Below are 20,889 nucleotides of genomic sequence, written 5' to 3' on the forward strand. Positions count from 1 at the left end.
GCATCTACATCACGCAGGAAATGTGGGATCTTCCAGTGACCACCCATTTTAATTCCACTTCCCATTCCGACAAGTCAATCCATAGCCTCCTCTACTGTCGCAATGAGGCTACACTCAGGATAGAGGAGCAATACCTTACTTATCTGTCTGGGTAGCCTCCAACCTGATGGCATGAACATTGATTTCTCGAACTTCTGGTAATGACCCCCACCCCTCTCCTTCACCATTCGTTCTCTCACATTATCTCCTTACCTGCCCATCATCTCCGTCTGGTGCTCCTTCCTTTTCTTTCTTCCATGGCCTCTGCCCTCTCCTATCAGATTTCCCCTTCTCCAGCCCTTTATCTCTTTCACTGATCAATTTCCCAGCTCTTACTTCACCCCTCCAGTTTCACCTTTCACCTTGTATTTCTTCCTCCCACACCAAAACCTTCTCACTCTGACTCCTCATCTTTTTATCTCCAGTCCTGCTGAAGGGTCTCGGCTGGAAACATCTACTGTACTCTTTTCAATAGATGCTGCTTGACCTGCTGCGTTCACCAGCATTGTGTGTGTGTTGCTTGGATTTCCAGCATCTGCAGATTTTCTCTTATTTATCATTCCATGTCGATCAGTATCTCAATTCTATTTACTTTCAATTCTCATTTCCAATTACTCTACTCATTTTTCCCTAGAGCGACATGCTGAAGGTGCTTATTTTAAAACAAGAATGGGATGTCAACATCCCGGTGCACAGGAGAATCCCTGGAATGAGAAGCCCAACGTCCACACTTCCACAAAGCAGGAGGGACAAGGAACAAACCTGAGACTACACATGCTCCTCAGGGCAAGTCCCCTGACCATGGGGTTGGGGTCGGTGCTGTCCTTCCACGGTGTGTTGATGGCCAGCAGTGCCAGGTTAGGCTTCAGAGCAGCGTACGTGCACATGTACAAATAGACCAGCTTCTCCTGCACGACATCCACGGTGGCGCTGGCCTTCACCATCTCCATGAAGAGAGCGGAGACGTCCAGCCCCTGAGTCATGTAGCGGATCACCCGCAGCACCAGGTTCCAGGACCTCAGCTCTATATCTTGTTATTTCATGTTTTTGTTATTTATTGCTATGTATTTATATTTGCATTTGCACAGTTATAGTTATTATTCTATAGAATAATAACTGAGTATGCACACAGGAATCCATGGGGTTGTTTGTGGTGACATATGTATTCTGATAATAAAATTTACTCTGAACAGTCGATGTTACAGGTCAAATCACTTCCTCTGGAGGAGGGGTTTTCAACTTTTTTTATGCTATAGACCAAAACCATTAAGAAAGGGTCCCTGGATCCCAGGTTGGGAACCCATGCTCTGGAGACTGAAAATCAGTTTGATATACAATCCACCCATGGATAAAAAGCCCAAATATGTGCTCTGAGGAAGGGTGTCACCCAGAAAAGTCAGCTGTCCATTTACCTTCATTGATGCTTCCCGACCTCCAGAGTTCCTCCAGCACTTTGTGTTGCCTCAGACTTTGTATGATCATTGATGGAAATGAGTGTCGGAAACATGCATCTATTTTCCGTCTGTCTGTATGGTGTTTGAGTTGTGTGTTTTATTGTGGGTTACGGTAATTTGTCACCTGGGTTGGGGTGACGTAGAAGCAAGTGAGTATAGTCACTATTTCACACTTTGCGTCGATAGCTTAGTTTAGTTAGACACAGAGTGAGCAGAGTTTGGATAGTTTGTTGATTGCTTATTTCACTAACTTTGCTGATTTCCCTGATTACGCTGGTTCTAATATCACTCATTTTGCTTGCTCGTCTTTGCTGGTTTTCTAATAAAAGACAGAACGTACTTTTATCAACTCGGAACCCAGTGATTTGGAAGTGTGTCAGACAGCATCGATTCCCTCACTCAGTCCCTCAGCAGCATAGGCTTGTTTTTCAAGTTACCTCTTCAATGAGAAAGAAGAGCAGTTGCTGGGAATCTGAACATAAAAACACTCAGGAGGTCAGGCCGCATATCTGTGACATTCCAGACTGGAGCTGCTGGAATCTGCAGCAAAAAATAAACTGTGGAAACCAGTTGGTCAGTGAGACACGGACTCGGCTGGTCAGTCGGTCTCTGGAGTGAGACACGGACTCGGCTGGTCAGTCGGTCTCTGGAGTGAGACACGGATTCGGCTGGTCAGTCGGTCGCTGTAGTGAGACACGGACTCGGCTGGTCAGTCGGTCGCTGTAGTGAGACACGGACTCGGCTGGTCAGTCGGTCGCTGTAGTGACACACGGACTCGGCTGGTCAGTCGGTCGCTGTAGTGAGACACGGACTCGGCTGGTCAGTCAGTACCTGCAGTGAGACATGGACTCGGCTGGTCAGTCGGTCTCTGCAGTGAGACACGGACTCGGCTGTTCAGTCAGTACCTGCAGTGAGACATGGACTCGGCTGGTCAGTCGGTCTCTGCAGTGAGACACGGACTTGGCTGGTCAGTCGGTCTCTGCAGTGAGACACGGACTCGGCTGGTCAGTCGGTCGCTGTAGTGAGACACGGACTCGGCTGGTCAGTCGGTCGCTGTAGTGAGACACGGACTCGGCTGGTCAGTCAGTACCTGCAGTGAGACATGGACTCGGCTGGTCAGTCGGTCTCTGCAGTGAGACACGGACTCGGCTGTTCAGTCAGTACCTGCAGTGAGACATGGACTCGGCTGGTCAGTCGGTCTCTGCAGTGAGACACGGACTTGGCTGGTCAGTCGGTCTCTGCAGTGAGACACGGACTCGGCTGGTCAGTCGGTCGCTGTAGTGAGACACGGACTCGGCTGGTCAGTCGGTCGCTGTAGTGAGACACAGACTCGGCTGGTCAGTCAGTACCTGCAGTGAGACACGGACTTGGCTGGTCAGTCGGTCTCTGCAGTGAGACACGGACTCGGCTGGTCAGTCGGTCTCTGCAGTGAGACACGGACTCGGCTGGTCAGTCGGTCTCTGCAGTGAGACATGGACTCGGCTGGTCAGTCGGTCTCTGCAGTGAGACATGAGCTTTTAAGGCCCTTCACCCATTTCTCTTTGCACAAATGCCACCTCACCTGTTGAGTGTTTCCAGCATTCTCTGTCATTGATGTGAAAACTCTGACTCTTCCTCTGGACATGCTGTTTCCAGAATTTACTTCTTATATTCTCAATTCCCACTGATTGCAGTATTTTGCTTTCATGTCCCAGCAGTGTGGTAAATACATAGAAATTATCAAAGTATGTGATAAGTATTGTCTTTCAAATATTTGTGGAAATTAATGAGTCTACTTTGAATTATGGTAACGATGCTCCATTCTGGAAGGAGACTTCATGCAATACCAGTCAGTTTCTCATCACTATTTTCCAATGAATAATGAAAGCAAGGAACGACCCAGGAACAGCATAGCTGGTGAGTTGTTGGTTGTGGAGTGTGCTACTTTGTGATATGCAAGGAGGAAATTGGAGAGCTTCTGATTCAGTGTCAGTGAACACTTCGGACATTTCATCCATCTGAAGGTCCTCGGCTGTGTCCACTTTACTGCATTCAATATGACCTAGAAATTTGTGCCCATGAATGGCCTGGCAAAATCCATATGAACCTTCTGCCAGGCAATGCACCCCCATCCCAGGGATGGAGAAGCGCTGCTCTGGAATCTTCTGGATGTGTTGGTTTCCCTGAACAGTGCATGGCAAGCTGCTCGATCTGCTGAACTCTCCCAGGCCAACAGACAAAGCTTCGAGCCAACGCTTTCACTTTGACCATGCCTGGATGACCAGCATGTAGCTCCTCTGACACTTTAGCTCTCAGCTTGGGTGGTACAACAGCTCTCAATCTCCACATAAAGCAACCCCAGTCAAGGGCAAATGCATCCCGGTGCTGGTATAAAAGGGAGGAATGGAATTTGTGCTGAAGATTTCAGCCATTTTGGGTTGCCATATAGACCTGAGACAGTGTGTAGTCTTCTCTGCTTTTCCTTTGGACCTCTATTGTAATAGGGAAACTTTTCATTGCATTAGGGAGAATACGTCAAGGGGAGTGTCCACATCCGTAAATTTTTCAGATATTTCCTTTTTAAGGGTAAACAGGACAATCACAGTATTTCCATGGTCAGTTGTCCTCTTGAATTTCATCTTGTTATTGTGTCCTCCAAGAAACAGCCCCTTTCTGCATTCATGCTGCTACTGTTAGTGGAACACCCTTCTGTGGAATGAAACTGGACACCAGTAGTTGATGATCAGTAATGAGTATAAACTCTCTCCCATACAGGTGCTGGATGAAATGTTTTAAACCACAGACCAGACTCAAGGCCTCTCTGTCATTCTGTGTGTAATTTTTCTCTGCAGTGGTAAGGGAATGTGATACAAAGGCTATGGGACATTGACTTCCATCACTCATAACATGTGACGTGACCGCACCTACACCATAAGGCAAGGTGTCACAGGAAAGCTTCACTGGACAATGTGGATCATAATGTGAGAATACAGTGTCTGACATCACCGTTTTCTTTGTCTTTTGGAGAGACACCACCCTCTGCTTTGTCCATTGCCATTTCTTCCTGATATGTAGTAATGAATTCAGGGGGCGGAGCACATTGACCAGGTTTGGCAGGAACCTGTTATGGTAATTGACAAATCCTAAATAGGATCTCAACTGTGAAATGACCTTTGGCCTTGGGGCATCCACCTCTGCTTTTATTTTCTCATCTATTTGCATAATTTCTGTGTGTCAATGGTGTGGTCACAGCAAGTGATGCTTGGTTTAAAGAATTTACACATGTTGCATTGTGCTCTGACCCCATAATCATCTAATCTTTCCAATATTGTCGATGTTTTGGTGATGCTCCTTGTCATCCTTCCTGGTAACAATGATAGGTCGCTTTGAGTGTCCGGGCGGCTTTGCATCACCTGCCAGATTGCAGGTGCAGATGCTACTCCAAATGCAAATCTATTCTAGCGATAATACCCTCTGTAAGTGTTTATGGTGAGAAACACTTTGGACACTTTGTCCACCTGTAGCAGGCCTCAGCTATGTCCATTTTGCTGAAGTGTTTTCCTCCCGAAAGGTTTGAAAGATACTCTCCATTCTTGGAAAAGGGTATTGATCTACTTTCAGTACCGGGTTGATAGTGAACTGAAAATCACTGCAGGTTCTGACAGACCTATTCTTCTTAGCTACTGGGTCTACTGGCCTTGCCCATGGGCTCCACTCGAACTTGGAAAGAATTCCTTCAGCCTCCATGTGATCTAGTTCACTGGCTAATTTGTCACGGATGGTATAAGGAATTAGACAGGCTTTACAAAGCTTGGGTGTGGCATTTGCACTAAACACTTAATATGTTTGAGTTTTCCAATGCCATTCTTCAACACTATTGTGGCACCATCCAGTATTTCTCTTTAACTCACTTGCATTGACTCTATTGCAGGGGACGTGGCATGCAAATAGTGGATTGATCTCCAATCAAGATGTAGTTGCCTCAGCCAATCACACCCCCACAATGCTTCCCCTCCTGTTTTTACCACATGGAAGCCCAATGTGGCTGTTTGTTGTTGTATTTCACTGTTGCAAATGTCATTCCCACAGGAGTTATCTTTTCTCCAGTATGATTTAATCGTTGAATATCTGGAGGCTTCAGTTCAGTACCTTTGAAATGCTGTTCAAACTCATTTTCTGAAATGTCTGAAACAGCTAAGCCAGTGTCCAATTCCACTTTAATTAATTTGCCATGCACTTTTGGTGTAAGCCATATTGCTTGTCTCTTGTTCATTTTCAGAGAAAATCTCAATGCTACTCAGTCCTGTGTCACTCTCATCAGAGTGTTAATCAACAGCATGCAGATTAGTGCTCTTTTGGAAACTGCAACTTGACTTTTTATCTTTTTCTCTTCCCTGTGCAGTCCATTTATTTTTGTCTGCCCAACATGCTCTTTGTATGTGCCTTACCTTGTTGCATTTTCTGCAAGTTTTACATTTAAGCTTGCTTTGGTCTGCTGTAGGTAAACCCCTGACACAATGGTCAAAAACAATTTTTTCAGCCAGGCAGATTTCTATTTAGACATTGCAATTTTGTTCACCCTCACTTTCATTCCTGACTGCCACTCAATTGCATCTCTGTTTGCTGTTTCTGTTAATAAAATGTTTTCAACTGCTCTTTTAAATGTGAGTTGTGCTTCAGTTGGGAACTGTTTTTGAATGCTTTCTCGTAAGCTTCCAAAAACTAAACAGCCTCTCAATGCATCATTAAGCCCATCACTGAACTGACAATTCTTGAACAATTTCCTCAATTTAGCCAGTTAAACTGAAATGACCTCCTCTTCCTTTTCATTCTGCTGATGATACTGAAAGTGTTCTGTTATCAAGAATGATTTTGATTCTTAATATTGCTGTGCTCCATTCCTGACATTAGCAAAGCTCATTTTGGCTGGTTTGGTTGGAGCAGTCAAACTTCTAAGCAAACTGTATGCTCTTCCACATGATACAATCAGCAAAACTGGTACATATTTTTCATCGGCTATTCCATTTGCTTTAAAATACTGTTCAATTCTCTCAGAATACATCAACATGTATTGCACAACATGCAATTGTTGAGCAATTGAACACATCCATAGGTATCTTTCTGATCTAGCCTGCCATTTTGTTTTTGTTTTATTATTATTATTATTATTATTATTATTATTATTACTATTATCCAGTACTCATTGTTTATGAATACATGGCCATTCACATTTCTTGTTAAATTTGTCCATTTCCTGCGTTTAGAACTCAACCGAAGAAACACATGCTGCACTTTTAATAAAAAAACTTTAATGTTTCTTTCCTATTCCAAAACATGCGGTGCTGTGACAGGTAAACAGTCATCTCAGGTTTGTCTTAAAACTACCTTTCTACCACTGTTGTGTTTGGTAACTCCGGAAACTAATCAAAAGAAAAACACAGCAGCCGGGATTTGTTTTGTCTACTTTGTTGTTGAAGTAAAATGCTTACATATGACATGCTGTTGTAATGACATATGCCATCACATACTTCCAGACTGCCACATTTGCACCACATGCGTCGAGCTACAGCCCCTTAGAAACCGCGTTAGGAAACTGGAGATGCAGCTCGATGACCTTTGTCTGGTCAGAGAGAGTGAGGTGGTGATAGAGAAGAGCTACAGGCAGGTAGTCACCCCGGGACCACAGGAGACAGAGAAGTGTGTAACAGTCAGGAGAGGGAAGGGCAAGAAGCAAGTACTAGAGAGTACCCCAGTGGCTGTCCCCTTTAACAATAAATACTCCTGTTTGAGTACTGTTGGGGGAGATGGCCTGCCTGGGGGAAACAACAATGGTCACGCCTCTGGCACAGAGTCTGGCCCTGTGGCTCAGATGTGTAGGGAAAGGAAGAGGATGGCAGCAGTGATAGGCTACTCTATAGTTAAGGGGTCAGACAGGTGATTCTGTGGACGCAGGAAAGATACACGGATGGTAGTTTGCCTCCCAGGTGCCAGGATCCGAGATATTTCTGATCACCTCCACGATATCTTGAAGTGGGAAGGAGAACAGCCAGAGGTTGTGGTACATATTGGTAACAATGACGTAGGTAGGAAAAGGGAGGAGGTCCTGAAAACAGACTACAGGGGGTTAGGAAAGAAGTTGAGAATCAGGACATCAAAGGTAGTAATCTCAGGATTACTGCCTGTGCCACATGACAGTGAGTGTAGGAATAGAATGAGGTGGAGGATAAGTGTGTGGCTGAGGGATTGGAGCAGGGGGCAGGGATTCAGATTTCTGGATCATTGGGACCTCTTCTGGGGCAGGTATGACCTGTACAAAAAGGACGGATTGCACTTGAATCCGAAGGCGACCAATATCATGGTGGAAGGTTTGCTAAGGCTACTGGGGAGAGTTTAAACTAAACTGAACTGAAATGATGGAGGAAAGGGGAGGTTGTCTCACAAATAAAGAAAGTTGGGAGACAGTGTGAGAGGGAGGATAGGCAGGTGATAGAGAAGGGACGTGCTCAGTCTGATGGTTTGAGATGTGTCTATTTTAATGTGAGGAGTAGCATGAACAAAGCAGATGAGCTTAGATGTGGATCAGCACTTGGAACTATGGTGTTGTGGCCATTACAGAGACTTGGATGGTGCAGGGACAGGAATGCCTACTTCAACTGCTAGGCTTTGGATGTTTCAGAAAGGATAGGGAGGGAGGCAAAAAAGGTAGGGGTGTGGCACTTTTGATCAAAGATAGTGTCACGGCTGCAGAAAAGGAGGAAGTCATGGAGGGGTTGACTACGGAGTCTCTGTGGGTGGAGGTTAGGAATAGGAAGGGGTCAATAACTCTACAGAATGTTTTTTTAGACCACACAATTGTAACAGGGACATTGAGGAGCAGGTAGGGAGATAGATTCTGGAAAGGAGTAATAATAACTGGCTTGTTGTGGTGGGAGATTTTAATTTCCCAAATACTGATTGGCATCTCCCTGGAGTGAGGGGTTCAGATGGGATGGAGTTTGTTAGGTGTGTTCAGGAAGGTTTCTTGACACACTATGGAGATAAGCCTACAAGAGGAGAGGCTGTTTTTGATCTGGTATTGGGAAAAGAACCTGGTCAAGTGTCAGGTCTCGTAGTGGGAGAGCATTTTGGAGATAGTGATCACAATTCTATCTCCTTTGCCATGGCATTGGAGAGGGATAGGAACAGACAAGTTAGGGAAACATTTAATTGGAGTAAGCAAAACTATGAGGCTATCAGGCAGGAACTTGGAAACATAAATTGGAAACAGATGTTCTCAGGGAAACGTATGGAAGAAATGCGGCAAATGTTCAGGGGATATTTGCGTGGAGTTCTGAGTAGGTACGTTCCAATGAGACATGGAACGGATGGTAGGGTACAAGATCCATGGTGCACAAAGGCTGTTGTAAAACTAGTCAAGAAGAAAAGAAGAGCTGACAAAAGGTTCAAAAAACTAGGTAATGATATGAATCTAGAAGATTATAAGGCTAACAGGAAGGAGGTTAAGAATGAAATTAGAGAGCCAGAAGGGGCCATGAGACGGCCTTGGCAGACAGGATTAAGGAAAACCCCACGGCATTCCACAAGTATGTGAAAAGCAAGAGGATAATGTGTGAGAGAATAGGACCAATCATGTGTGACAGTGGAAAAGTGTGTATGGAACCGAAGGAAATAGCGAAGATATTTGTTTCAGTAGTCACTACGGAAAAGGATCTTGGCAATTGTAGGGATGACTTTCAGTGGACTGAAAAGCTTGAGAATGTAGATACTAAGAAAGAGGATGTGCTGGAGCTTTTGGAAAGTATCAAGTTGGATAAGTCACCAGGACCGGACCGGATGTACCCCAGGCTACTGTGGGAAGTGAGGGAGGAGATTGCTGAGACTCTGGAAATGATCTTTGCATCATCAATGGAGATGGGAGAGGTTCCGGAGGACTGAAGGGTTGCAGATGTTGTTCCCTTATTCAAGAAAGGGAGTAGAGATAACCCAGGAAATTATAGACCAGTGAGTCTTACTTCAGTGGTTGGTAAGTTGATGGAGAAGATCCTGAGAGGCAGGATTTATGAACATTTGGAGAAGCTTAATATGATTAGGAATAGTCAGCATGGCTTTGTCAAAGGTAGGTTGTGCCTTTCTGGGCCGAAGGGTCTGTATTGTGCTGTATGTTTTATATGTTTCTTTTCTAAACTTCTTACATATAACCTGTAATGAATTATGTAAACAAAGAATACTTAATCAAACAATATTTACAATATTACTGAAATACTAAATACACTGTACCTATCAACAACTGAAACAAAAAAGAAACACAATCAACAGACTTACTTAACATTTTTTTCAAAATCATTGAGGTGACCCAAAGCATCAAGATCAGCTTGTTAATTATTGCAGAAGACACGTGTCCTGGTCCGGTCCGTGAAGTCCGCATTCTGGTTCACGGTCTGGTCCGTGAACTCAGGACTCCGGATCTTCCAGCTGTCCCTTGTTTGAGTTAATCATAGGCACCTGATTCCCATCTTTGGGCTTGCAATATAAGTAGCCTTGGGATTGAATGTGGGCTGCTGGTTTGTCTTGTCAGTCCCCCTTGGAGCAACCTGCTAATGGAAGGCTAGTGAAACCATTTGTAATCTCTAGGCCTGGTTGGAGGACCACTGCTTCATGGAGCCTTGTTGCCACTTGTTGGAGTAGTCTTTGTGGTATGGATTTGGCTGTTTCCTGGGCCAACTGAGTGGCTGCCAGCCACTCCGAGCTAGACAGGGATCTGGCTGTTTCTGTAGCCAGCTGATGTTGCTGGCTGAACTGAGACTTGGAGCTACTCCGGAGCAGAGATGGAACTGTCTGTTGTTCTTTGATGTTTGTCTGTTCTTGTCCTTGCCTCCGTGGGGTAAGTCAGGCTGTTCTGCTGTTGCCCTGTGGGGGGTGGGGTCATGTCTTGTCTTGGCCTTGCCTCTGTGGGGTAAGCCAGGCCGTCCTGCCAATACAAAACAGGTGGACCTGTCCCATCTTGGTGTGGAGATGAAGTTGAGACCCGCCTTGTCGAAGGATAAGTCCTGGCTCTGCGTTGATGTTCAGTTCCCAGTCTGTCTCTCAGCTCCAGCCTCCGTGTTATCAGCCTCTGCATTTCAAGACAAAGATCCTGCAGCCAAGCTCCAAGAACCCAAGCCTCGAGGATCCCAAGCCAAGCTCCAAGAACCCAAGCCTCGAGGATCCCAAGCCAAGCTCCAAGAACCCAAGCCTCGAGGATCCCAAGCCAAGCTCCAAGAAGCCAAGCCTCGAGGATCCCAAGCCAAGCTCCAAGAACCCAAGCCTCGAGGATCCCAAGCCAAGTTCCAAGAAGCCAAGCCTCGAGGATCCCAAGCCAAGCTCCAAGAAGCCAAGCCTCGAGGATCCCAAGCCAAGCTCCAAGAAGCCAAGCCTCGAGGATCCCAAGCCAAGTTCCAAGAAGCCAAGCCTCGAGGATCCCAAGCCAAGCTCCAAGAAGCCAAGCCTCGAGGATCCCAAGCCAAGCTCCAAGAAGCCAAGCCTCGAGGATCCCAAGCCAAGCTCCAAGAAGCCAAGCCTCGAGGATCCCAAGCCAAGCTCAAGACCCAAGACCCCAGCCGGCAGCCAATCTCAAGACCCAAGACCCCAGCCGGCAGCCAAGTCATACCCTTGCTTGGTTCTGGTGTCCGAGCCCGAGGCAAGACCCAGGTTCTGGGTCCTTGTCCAGTCTCAGGCTCGGAGTCTAAGCCTTGTCTCCTAGTCCATGGTTCCTAGTCCTGGTCCCGCTTTCCCTAGCCCAAGTCTGCACTCTTGTCCCTGCTCCTTGCCTGAATTCTGTCACGTCCTTACTCTAGTCAAGTCCTGTTCCTTGTACTTCAGTGTCTGTGTCTTGCATTTGGGTCTGTTTCCAGCACCACATTATGACAACATGTTAATTCATGAGAACAACAAAGCCAAAATAGACCTTATTATAAATTCTGGGGACATATCATTTGTTATGTTCTGTGTCGTACGATGTGGGCGAAAATGGCCTTTGACCATGATGGTTCACGGCAAATATTTCTACAGAAGTGATTTGGCATTGTCTTTTTCTGGGCAGTGTCTTTACAGGGTGGGTGACCTCAGCAATTATCAATACTTTTCAGAGATTGTCTCTCTGGAGTCAGTGATCGCACAACCAGGATGTGGTGTGCACCAGCTGCTCATACGGCCATCCACCACTTGCTCCTATGGATTCACCTGACCCTGATTGGAAGGTAAGCAGGTGCTACACCTTGCCCAGGGTCACTGCAGGCTAGCAGAGGGAAGGTGCTCCTTACACCTCCTTTGGTAGAGACACAAGAGTCTGCAGATTTGAAATCTGGAGCAAAAGCAAAGAGCTGGAGGATCTCAGTGCCTCAGGCAGCTTCTGAGAAAGAAAAGAGATCATTGACTTTTCACCAGGATAGTCTTGACCTTTGTCTCCTCAGATACATGCCGAACCCACTCAGTTCCTCTAGCAGTGTGCTTTATTTGCTAGAAATTCCAGGAGCTGCCCTACCTGCAGAAAAAGATCAAATATGTGTGGTGGAGAGTACAGTAGCTTGCTGCATGACAGCCCAGTATGTCTTTGAATGGAAAATCTTATGAAAAGTAGTGGATACGGCTCAGTCCATCATGGGTAAACCCAGCCCATCACTGCACATCTACATGAACCATTGTCCCATCAATTATCAAGGACCCTCACCACTCAGACAATGTTCTTTTATCACTGCTGCCATCAAGAAGGTACATGAGCCTTAGGACTCACACTGCCAGGTTCAGGAACAGTTCCAACCCCTTAACCATCAGGCTCTTGATTCAGAGGGGATAGCTTCATTCACCTTCACTTGCCCCGTCATTAAAACGTTCCCACAACCTATGGACTCACTTTCAAGGACACTTCATCTCATGTTTTTGATATTCAAAGGCTCATTTATTATCAAAGTATACAACTCTGAAATTTTTCTTCTCCAGATAGCCATGAAACTAAGAAAGAAAACAATGGCAGAGCGATCATCAACACGTAAATCCTCCCTCCCTGAACAAAAACGAACAAAAATGGAACAGGCATGTCGACCACCCCCCCATAGTCCAAGTCCATATCCAAAACGCAGAAAACCTGGGTAACATTCTCCGAGCGCAGGGGCAGGCCCTCACCTCTCCAGGAGCAGGGCGATCCCACCAGCGATCAATAAGCAGGTGGCCCGTGCTCACCTTCTGTATTTGCCTGATGTTTCAATCTCTCCCATTGCTCTATTTGGCAAACAATGGAAGCTTTAATCAGTGAAATGGAGTTGATCATTGGCTCACACCTCCCACAGCCTTCTTGCCATGAGGTTTGCATATGTTGCCTCTGTCTCCCGGAATCGGAGACTGCCGAATGATATCCAATCTTCAAATCACAGGCTCCAACAGTTCCAAGATCACACTTAAGAAGAAAAAGAAATGTAAAAGAGATAAAAGAAGTGAAATATATTGTTTCTTAGTCTATCCAGATAATGTTGACTGTGGGAGCAGTGTATACAGGTGCCACCTTGATGGAAGATGGCAGAGGAGTGTGGAGGAAGAGCAAAGCAAAGACAGACTCCCATGTAGAGATGCCAACAAGTATTTATTGCTTATTTATTTATTTATTGTTATTTATTTCTCTTTGTATGTGCATAGTTTGTTGTCTTCTGCCACTGACTGAAGTTTCTGCGTTTTTTTTCCATTGATTCTGTAATGGTTACAATTCTATAGAATTATTATGTCTGCAAGAAAATAAATCTCAGGGCTGTATATGGTGGCATATTTGCACTTGGATAATAAATTTACTTTGAACTTTAATATTTTGTCAATCTACCAATGATACCTTGCTTTCAAGATAATTTCACTGTATGAGAAGCACGACAAGTCGTTAACTAAATGCAGTCTTTCATACAGTTCTAGAACAGATTTATGCTTTGCGCTGCCATTTCAACCACTAACAATTCAGCCTTTCTTAAGGCTCTAATCCTGGGCAATTATCCGATAAGAAATTTTTTCACTTTCAGTAAACTACAGAAGTAATATTTGCAAGGACTTTTGTAGGAGAAAATATTGAAATTGGAAATAGTAATTGTGCTATGACGAATTCATCCAGAGAACCTGGCCAGGGTATGCAATTAAAAACCACGTGTGTCCAGGAGATTCCATGAGATCTTTCTCATGTGATACCATCAATGTTACAATCATAAAAATAACATACTACTATCGTGCTTATGACAATGTTCAGATTTTTTTATTATCTCAACATGTACAGGACAGGGGCAGAACATTTCGCCCATTGTATCACTAATGGGTGCGGAAACCCTTATTTGAATTTGCAGCTTTTGTTCAGCAGCCTAATGAGTTATTGAATTGCTCATCCGAGGACTGATAACCCGGGTTACATTCCTGAACTTTCACTAAACTGCACACTGAACTTTGTCCCGGGTATAGATGGTTACAACTCTTAACTGTGAACAATCCTGCAACCTGTGCCTCCCAACAGATTGTGAGCAAGTATCGCTTCTGTCACGATGAGCGCTGGCAGTGACTGAACACGCACAGAGGACAGACAGACTCCCACGTAGAGACGGCGGCCAGGATTTATTCATGGAGTACCATCGGTGTCTCGGCCGAGCGACACCGCAACGCAAAACATTCTCACAACAAGGAACCCACAATACGTGCTAATCCAGAGTCTGTTTAAAACTCCCGATTCGCAGTTATTGCTTTGAAGATGTTTCGCCTCGCGGTGCCAGTCAAAGTAAATTTAACAACTTTTGACAGAAAGCACCAGAGATTAATGACTCTCGTTTGGACAACAATTAACAAATTCAGGTGCTCGAGAAACCTCAGAGCCCAATGCTCTCCGACTCCCCGCACAAGCCGGAACACCTCATTACAACTACACCAAGTGAGTCCCCAAACGGTACCTGAACTGAAAACTGCATTCTCGTTTTCTTTGGAGGAGGGGCTCAACATTTCCAGAAAAAAAAATTCGCGGTCAATAAGCAAGGATCATACTATTTATTCTTATTTGATTTTGGGCAACTATTTAAAACTATACCACTAACTTCCTATTGGTGGTGCTGCCGTGCTACTCGTGAAAACAGCGTTACCCAGAGGACGCAAACAACAGGAATTCTGCAGATGCTGGAAATTCAAGCAACACACATCAAAGTTGCTGGTACGTAGCAGGCCAGGCAGCATCTCTAGGAAGAGGTGCAGTCGACGTTTCAGTCCGAGACCCTTCGTCGACTGTACCTCTTCCTAGAGATGCTGCCTGGCCTGCTGCGTTCACCAGCAACTTTGATGTGTGTTACCCTGAGGATATTGGCGGTGAACTCTTATAATAATGATTGACAGTCAAGGCGGAAAAATAGCTCCTCCAGTTTCTCATTTCGCAGCAAATTGTCAAGTTCGGAAGTGCCATTTCTTGACTGAACCAGGGTCCCATCGTTGGGGAGCCCAGGGGTCGATATCAGCGTCAAAGGCTGAAGGTCAATCGGACGTCTGGAATTTGAAGCCTTGAGTCTACGAGTTTGAAGTACAACTGGGGAAGCTGAAGGTCCATTGTCTGCAAATCCACTGAAGGTCCGGTGGCCGGTTCTGGGGTTGGAGCACTTTTTGTCTGGGTGTGCGAGTGGGAGGGAAGGGGTTTGTTTTGTTGTCGTGTTCTGCTGAGTATTGTGGGCACGTTATGTTAGCACCGGAATGTATGGGAACATTTTCGGGCTGCCCCCCGCCCCCCAGCACATCCTTATTTTGTGTTGGTTGTTAACGCAAACGAGCCATTTCACTGTGAGTTTTAATGTACATCTGATAAATACTGTAAATGAATCTGAAATTGTAGCATAGCTGAAAGAAGAAAAATACTTTGAAACATCCAGGTCAGACATCAGAGATAGAAATACTTAACAACACACATCAAAAAAACTTTCATCGGAAGCTTTACAATATTTTAATTTTATTTACATTTGAAGTTCTCAGTCCTAATCAATGGGTATTAAAACAAGGGCCTCCCTCTACAAGTGGCTCCTTGACTTCTTTCTGGTGAGACAACAGTCTGTGGATTGGTAAAAACATTTCCTCCTCAATGACGATCAACACAGATGTTCCTCAAGGCTGTGTGCTTAGCCCACTGCTCCACTCTCCCTGCACTCATGACTGTGTGGCTAGACACAGCTCAAACACCATCTATATATTCACTGATGACTCTAACGTTGTTGGTAAAATCTCAGAAGGTAAAGATGAGGTGTACAGGAGTGAGATAGATTAGCTGATAAAGTTGTGTCACAACAATAAATTCCGATCAATGTCAACAAGACCACAGAACTGACTGTGGACTTCAGAAACAGTAAGTCAGGAGAACATGCTGCAGTCCTCAGTGCGGGATCAGCTTCAAGTCCCCGGGCACGAGCATCACAGAGGATCTATCCAGGGCCCATTGATGCAGCCACAAATGAGTGGTGTTGGTTCATTAGGAATTTGAGGAGATTTCATATGTCACCAAAGACATGTGAATTTCTGCAGATGAACAGTGTTCTGACTGGTTGCATCACAGTCTGCTACAGAGCCTCCAATGAGCTGGATTGTAAGAGGCTGCAGAGGGTTGTAGCTTCAGCCAGCTCCATCATGGGCAGAACCCCTCCCCCACATCGAGGACATCTTGAAGGGGCAGTGCCTCTGAAAGGGCACCCGTCCATCACTAAGGATCCCCACTGTGTTCTCTTCTCTTTACTACCATTGGGGAAGAGCTAGGGGGACTGAAGATTCACATTCAATAATTTAGTAACTGCTTCTTCTCCATCAGCATCAGATTTCTGAACAGACCATAAACCTGTGAATACTATGTCATTATTCCTTTTTGCACTTCATTGATTTTGTAATTTACAGTCATTTTCATGACTTTCAACTGTAATGTTTCTTCCCCAGACTATAAAACTATTGATCTCCCTGCCAGCACCCAGGTTTCATCACGTATAAAGCACCATTGTGTTATACAGTTTACTTTTTAACTTGTGTCATAATTGCACCTTAGTATGTGTTAATTTATTTGTGGTAGGATTATTTTATGTGTTATGTGTATGAATTATATGTACTGTGTGTGTAACTTGGTCAGAAGGAATGTTGTCTCGTTTGTCGGTATATGTGTGTATGGTTGAATGACAATGAACTTCAACTTGATAATCAACCTATTTCTGATTTTCATTTTGATTCTGATGATCTGGGTAAGTTGCAGCATCATAATACATGAGGGCCACCCATTGAGAAGGAACCTACAATTCTGTTCCATTAATCCAAATTGTTCTCCTGCTGTTGTATCTATTTACTGAGCAGTGCAGAATGTTTTTTGACACTGATTCACAAATCACCCTATCAGTCCAAGAGTCTAGGGACCACTGGCAAGGCCATTACTTATTCTCCATACCTGCTGCTGGTGCACTGTGTACTTGAGCTATGGTAATCCTTCTTGTCGAAGGTCTCACACAGAACTGACTGACAGTGAGTTTCAGGACTTCGACCCTCCAAGATGTAGATGTATTTCCAAGTCAGTATGATGTGCAACTTTGAGCAAAGTCTGCAAGTGGTGCTATTCCAAGATGGACTTTGACTTCAGGCCCACACACACAACCTGGATGCTGATAAGGTCATTTCATAGACTGTATGCATTGTCCTTGGGTGAGCTATAGAAGCTGTTTACACACCCCCTCCCCCCATGATCAGGATTACATGAAGGCAAGGGGGCAGGTGGTGGATGGTCATATGAGTAGCTGGTGCATATCCCAAGTCCTGGTTATGCAACCACTGATGCCAGACAGCCAGTCTCTGAATATTAATAATGGCTGGGGTCCCCCATCTTGTAAAGACACTGCCCAGAAGGCAATGGCAAAACACTTCAGTAGAAAAGTTTGCCAGAACAATCACGGTTGTAAATAGAGAATAGAATACAGATAACAGCCTGAGGGGCTCTTGGCCACAGGCAGCAATCAGATTTAAAACATTTAGAAGACCATAATGGCCCACGTCATACGACAGGGCACACAATGTTGATGATGTGCAGTAGCACAGTTTACCCTGGTGGTGAATGGAATGAATGTTTTGGGTGCTGGATGGGAATCCCAATCGAGCAGGCTCCTTGGTCCTGGATGGTGTTCAGCTTCTCAAATGTTGTTGGAACTGCAGTCGTCCTGTCAAATGGAGGATATTCCATCACATATCTCACTCTTGCCTTTTAGGAGATGGGCATGGTTGAAAGGTCAGGAGGTGAATTATTTCCGATGAAATGCCCAGGTTCTGAGAGCCTTTTGCTGACAAGGTGCTTGTGTGGCTCCTCCAGTTGTGTTTCTGGTCACTGGCAACTTCCCCAGGATATTGATAGTGGATTAGCACTGATGGAAATGCTGTTGTGCCATGGGTAGATGGTTAGACTCTCCATCAGCAGAGGTGATTGTTGTCAGGCTTTTCTGTGGAACAACTGTTACCTGTCACTTAAACATACAACATGGAATATTACAGCACAAAACAGGCCCACCAGCCCAGGATATTGTTCAAACCTTTTAACCTACTCCAAGATCAATTAAACACTTTCCTCCTACATAGCCCTCCATTTTTCTATTATCCATGTGCCTAGCTTGAGTTTCTTAAATGCCCCTAATGTTTCTGCCCTTCTGACCTCCCTCACAAGTTGCTGATGCACCCATCACTTTGTGTAAAGGTATTTACCTCTGACATTCCACCACCCCCTCCCACACATATTTTCTTCCAATTATTATGACCACTGGTATTAGCCAATTCCACTCAGAGGAAAAATTTCTTGGTGTGCATTAGCTCTATGCCTCTCATCATCTTGTACATCTCCATCAGGTTACTTCAAATCCTCCACTCCAAAGAGAAGAGCCCAGTCTCACACAACCTACCTTCAGACCTGCCCTCTAGTCCAGGCACCATCATGTTAAATCTCCTCTGCACCCTCTCTCAAGCTACCACATCCTTCCTCTCATGTAACACTCAGAAATGAACACAATATTCCATGTGTGGTCTAACCATATGTGTGGACATTACCTCGTGGCTCTTGAATTCAAAACCTGACTAATAAAGGCCAATACATCATAGGCTTTCTTAAAACCCTATCAACTTGCACAGCTAATTTTAAGGGATCTATGGACATGAACCCCAAGATTCATCTGTTCCTCCACACTGTGAAGAAACCTGCCACTAATCTTGTATTCTACTTTCAAATTTGACCTTCCAAAGTAATTTACTGCACGTTTCCAGGTTGAACTCCATCCGCCACTTCTCAGCCCAGTTCTACATCCTGATAATGTCCCATATCAATCTACAACAAATCTCCACACCATCTACAATTCCACCAACCTTTATGCCATCTGCAAACTTACTAACCCACCTTCCCACTTCCTCATCCAAGTCATTTATAAAAATTACAAAGACCAGGGGTCTCAGAATAGATCCCTGTGGAACACCATTGGTCACTGACCTCCTGGCAGAAAACTTTACATCTACAACCACCCTCTGCTTTCCCTGGGCAAGCCAATTCTGATTCCACTCAGCAAAGTTTCCCTAGATCCCATGCCTCCTGACTTTCTGAATGAGTCTACAATGGGGAACCTTATCAAACGCCTTACTAAAATCCAAATTCACTCCATCCACTGTTCTATTTTCATCAATGTACTTTCTCACATCCTCAAACAATTCAATCAGGCTCATGAGGCATGACCTGCCCTTCACAAAGCCACGATGACTATCCAATCAGGCTATGATTCTCAAAATATTAATAAATCCTATCTCTAAGAAACCTCTCCAATAATTTGCCCAACACTGAAGAAAGATTTATTAGTCTACAATTTCCAAGCACGTTCCTACTCCTGTTCCTGAACAAAGGAGTAACATTTGTCACCCTCTGATACCACTCCTGTGGTTAACTTGTAACTCCACAACCCTGTCTGATCCTTCCTAAATCTTAAATAAGCATCTTTCTTCCTCTTGACTAGATGTTGCACATCTCTTGGTACACCACCATCCTTTCCCTGCCTCAATGGGACAAACCCAATGGGCTCTCCTCAGCCTCCTCAGGAAGTTGAAGGGAGAGCTGAGCCAAGCAGCCTGTTCCTCTGCTGCCCAACTGCATCACGATGGACATTGCACCTTTTCACTTGTTTGTTTTCTGAGATCTTGGGCACTGCTGACTGTCACAATGGGGGCGGTGCTGGGAGCAAGGGTGGACCCAAATACAAGTCACCTGGTACTTGGAGCCGCCGGGGCCAGGACCTCTTCTTATTCACAGGGCAGACTTAGACAAAGGACATAAAACACCGAGCCGGGAATCCTCCTTAGACAAGGACGGAGTCGGGACTCTTCTTGACACAGGGTCAGGACCCTTCCAGGGTACAGGGCCGGGACCCCTTTTAGACGCAAGACATGGATACGGAGACCACGCAACAATGGACAGAACTATAACTGGGCTCAAGTACGCTCCAAACAGCGGTGAGCTCTTGACTCACCCCAGCGGGTTAACTTTGACTGACCCGCACTGACAAGGGAAGGCGGCTTGCTGGCACTTACTTTGGGAGGAGACCGGGCTTGCTCCGGCCAGATCACCTTAGCTCACAGTACCTTTGGTGACTTTGTTAACGCTCTCGGCCGGATGGTTGAAAGCCGGAGACTATAAGCTGCCGGTTCAGCCGAGAGTAAATTGCCTCCAATCGCCAAGCCCGAGGGACAGGGGAAAACAGGGAACCACAGGGAAACAGGGAACCAAAGGGAAACAGGGAGTCAACGGTCCGGATCGTAACATAAACAAAGTAATTTTGAAGAGACCCCGATCCGGACCATGACACTGACAGGACCAGCATTTATTCCCATTCTCAACTGCTGAAAGTTGAACTTTATTTTGAACTGCTGAAAATACTTTCATAATACAATATCATTTTAATTCTGAACAGGGAATTATTCTACCTAGCATGTCCAATACATAAATGTGCAACTTTAACTTCTCTCCTGTAATACCATCTCCCAGTTCAGATCCCACCATCCTCTGAATTTTATATAAACGCATCATTTTCTTCTCCTTCTCCCAACAGTGACAGAAAGACTTTTTTAATTATGATCTTGCGCTCTTTTTCTGCTGCAGTTATATGTATATATAAGTTGAAGACCAAAGCCCTTTACAAAATATCATTAAAAAATCTTAACCATATTGTTGCAGTTATATGTATACTGTATAACTGCAACAATATGGTTAAGATTTTTTAATGATATATTGTAAAGGGCTTTGGTCTTCAATTTAGGAATGTGTTGTCAGCCAATCAGGATGGTGGAATTGGGGAAGGTTGAACGGAGAACGCTGGAGGAGAGGTTTTTGTGATGGGCACTTTTTTTTATGGCGAGAGCT

At 45.0% G+C, this 20,889-nt stretch overlaps 1 protein-coding gene across 1 annotated transcript in view; it reads right to left on the reverse strand.

Moving 5' to 3' along the window:
* LOC134343738 (AP-4 complex subunit beta-1-like) overlaps positions 1-20,889 on the reverse strand; it is a 52,963-nt gene that overhangs the window by 15,053 nt on the left and 17,021 nt on the right. Inside the window, exon 2 of the mRNA XM_063042483.1 lies at positions 802-1,069. Coding sequence (XP_062898553.1) covers positions 802-1,069 — 268 coding nt within the window. The remainder of the gene's footprint in view (positions 1-801; positions 1,070-20,889) is intronic.

This window comes from Mobula hypostoma, chromosome 3, assembly GCF_963921235.1.
Source record: "Mobula hypostoma chromosome 3, sMobHyp1.1, whole genome shotgun sequence".
NCBI classification, from domain to species: Eukaryota; Metazoa; Chordata; class Chondrichthyes; order Myliobatiformes; family Myliobatidae; genus Mobula; species Mobula hypostoma.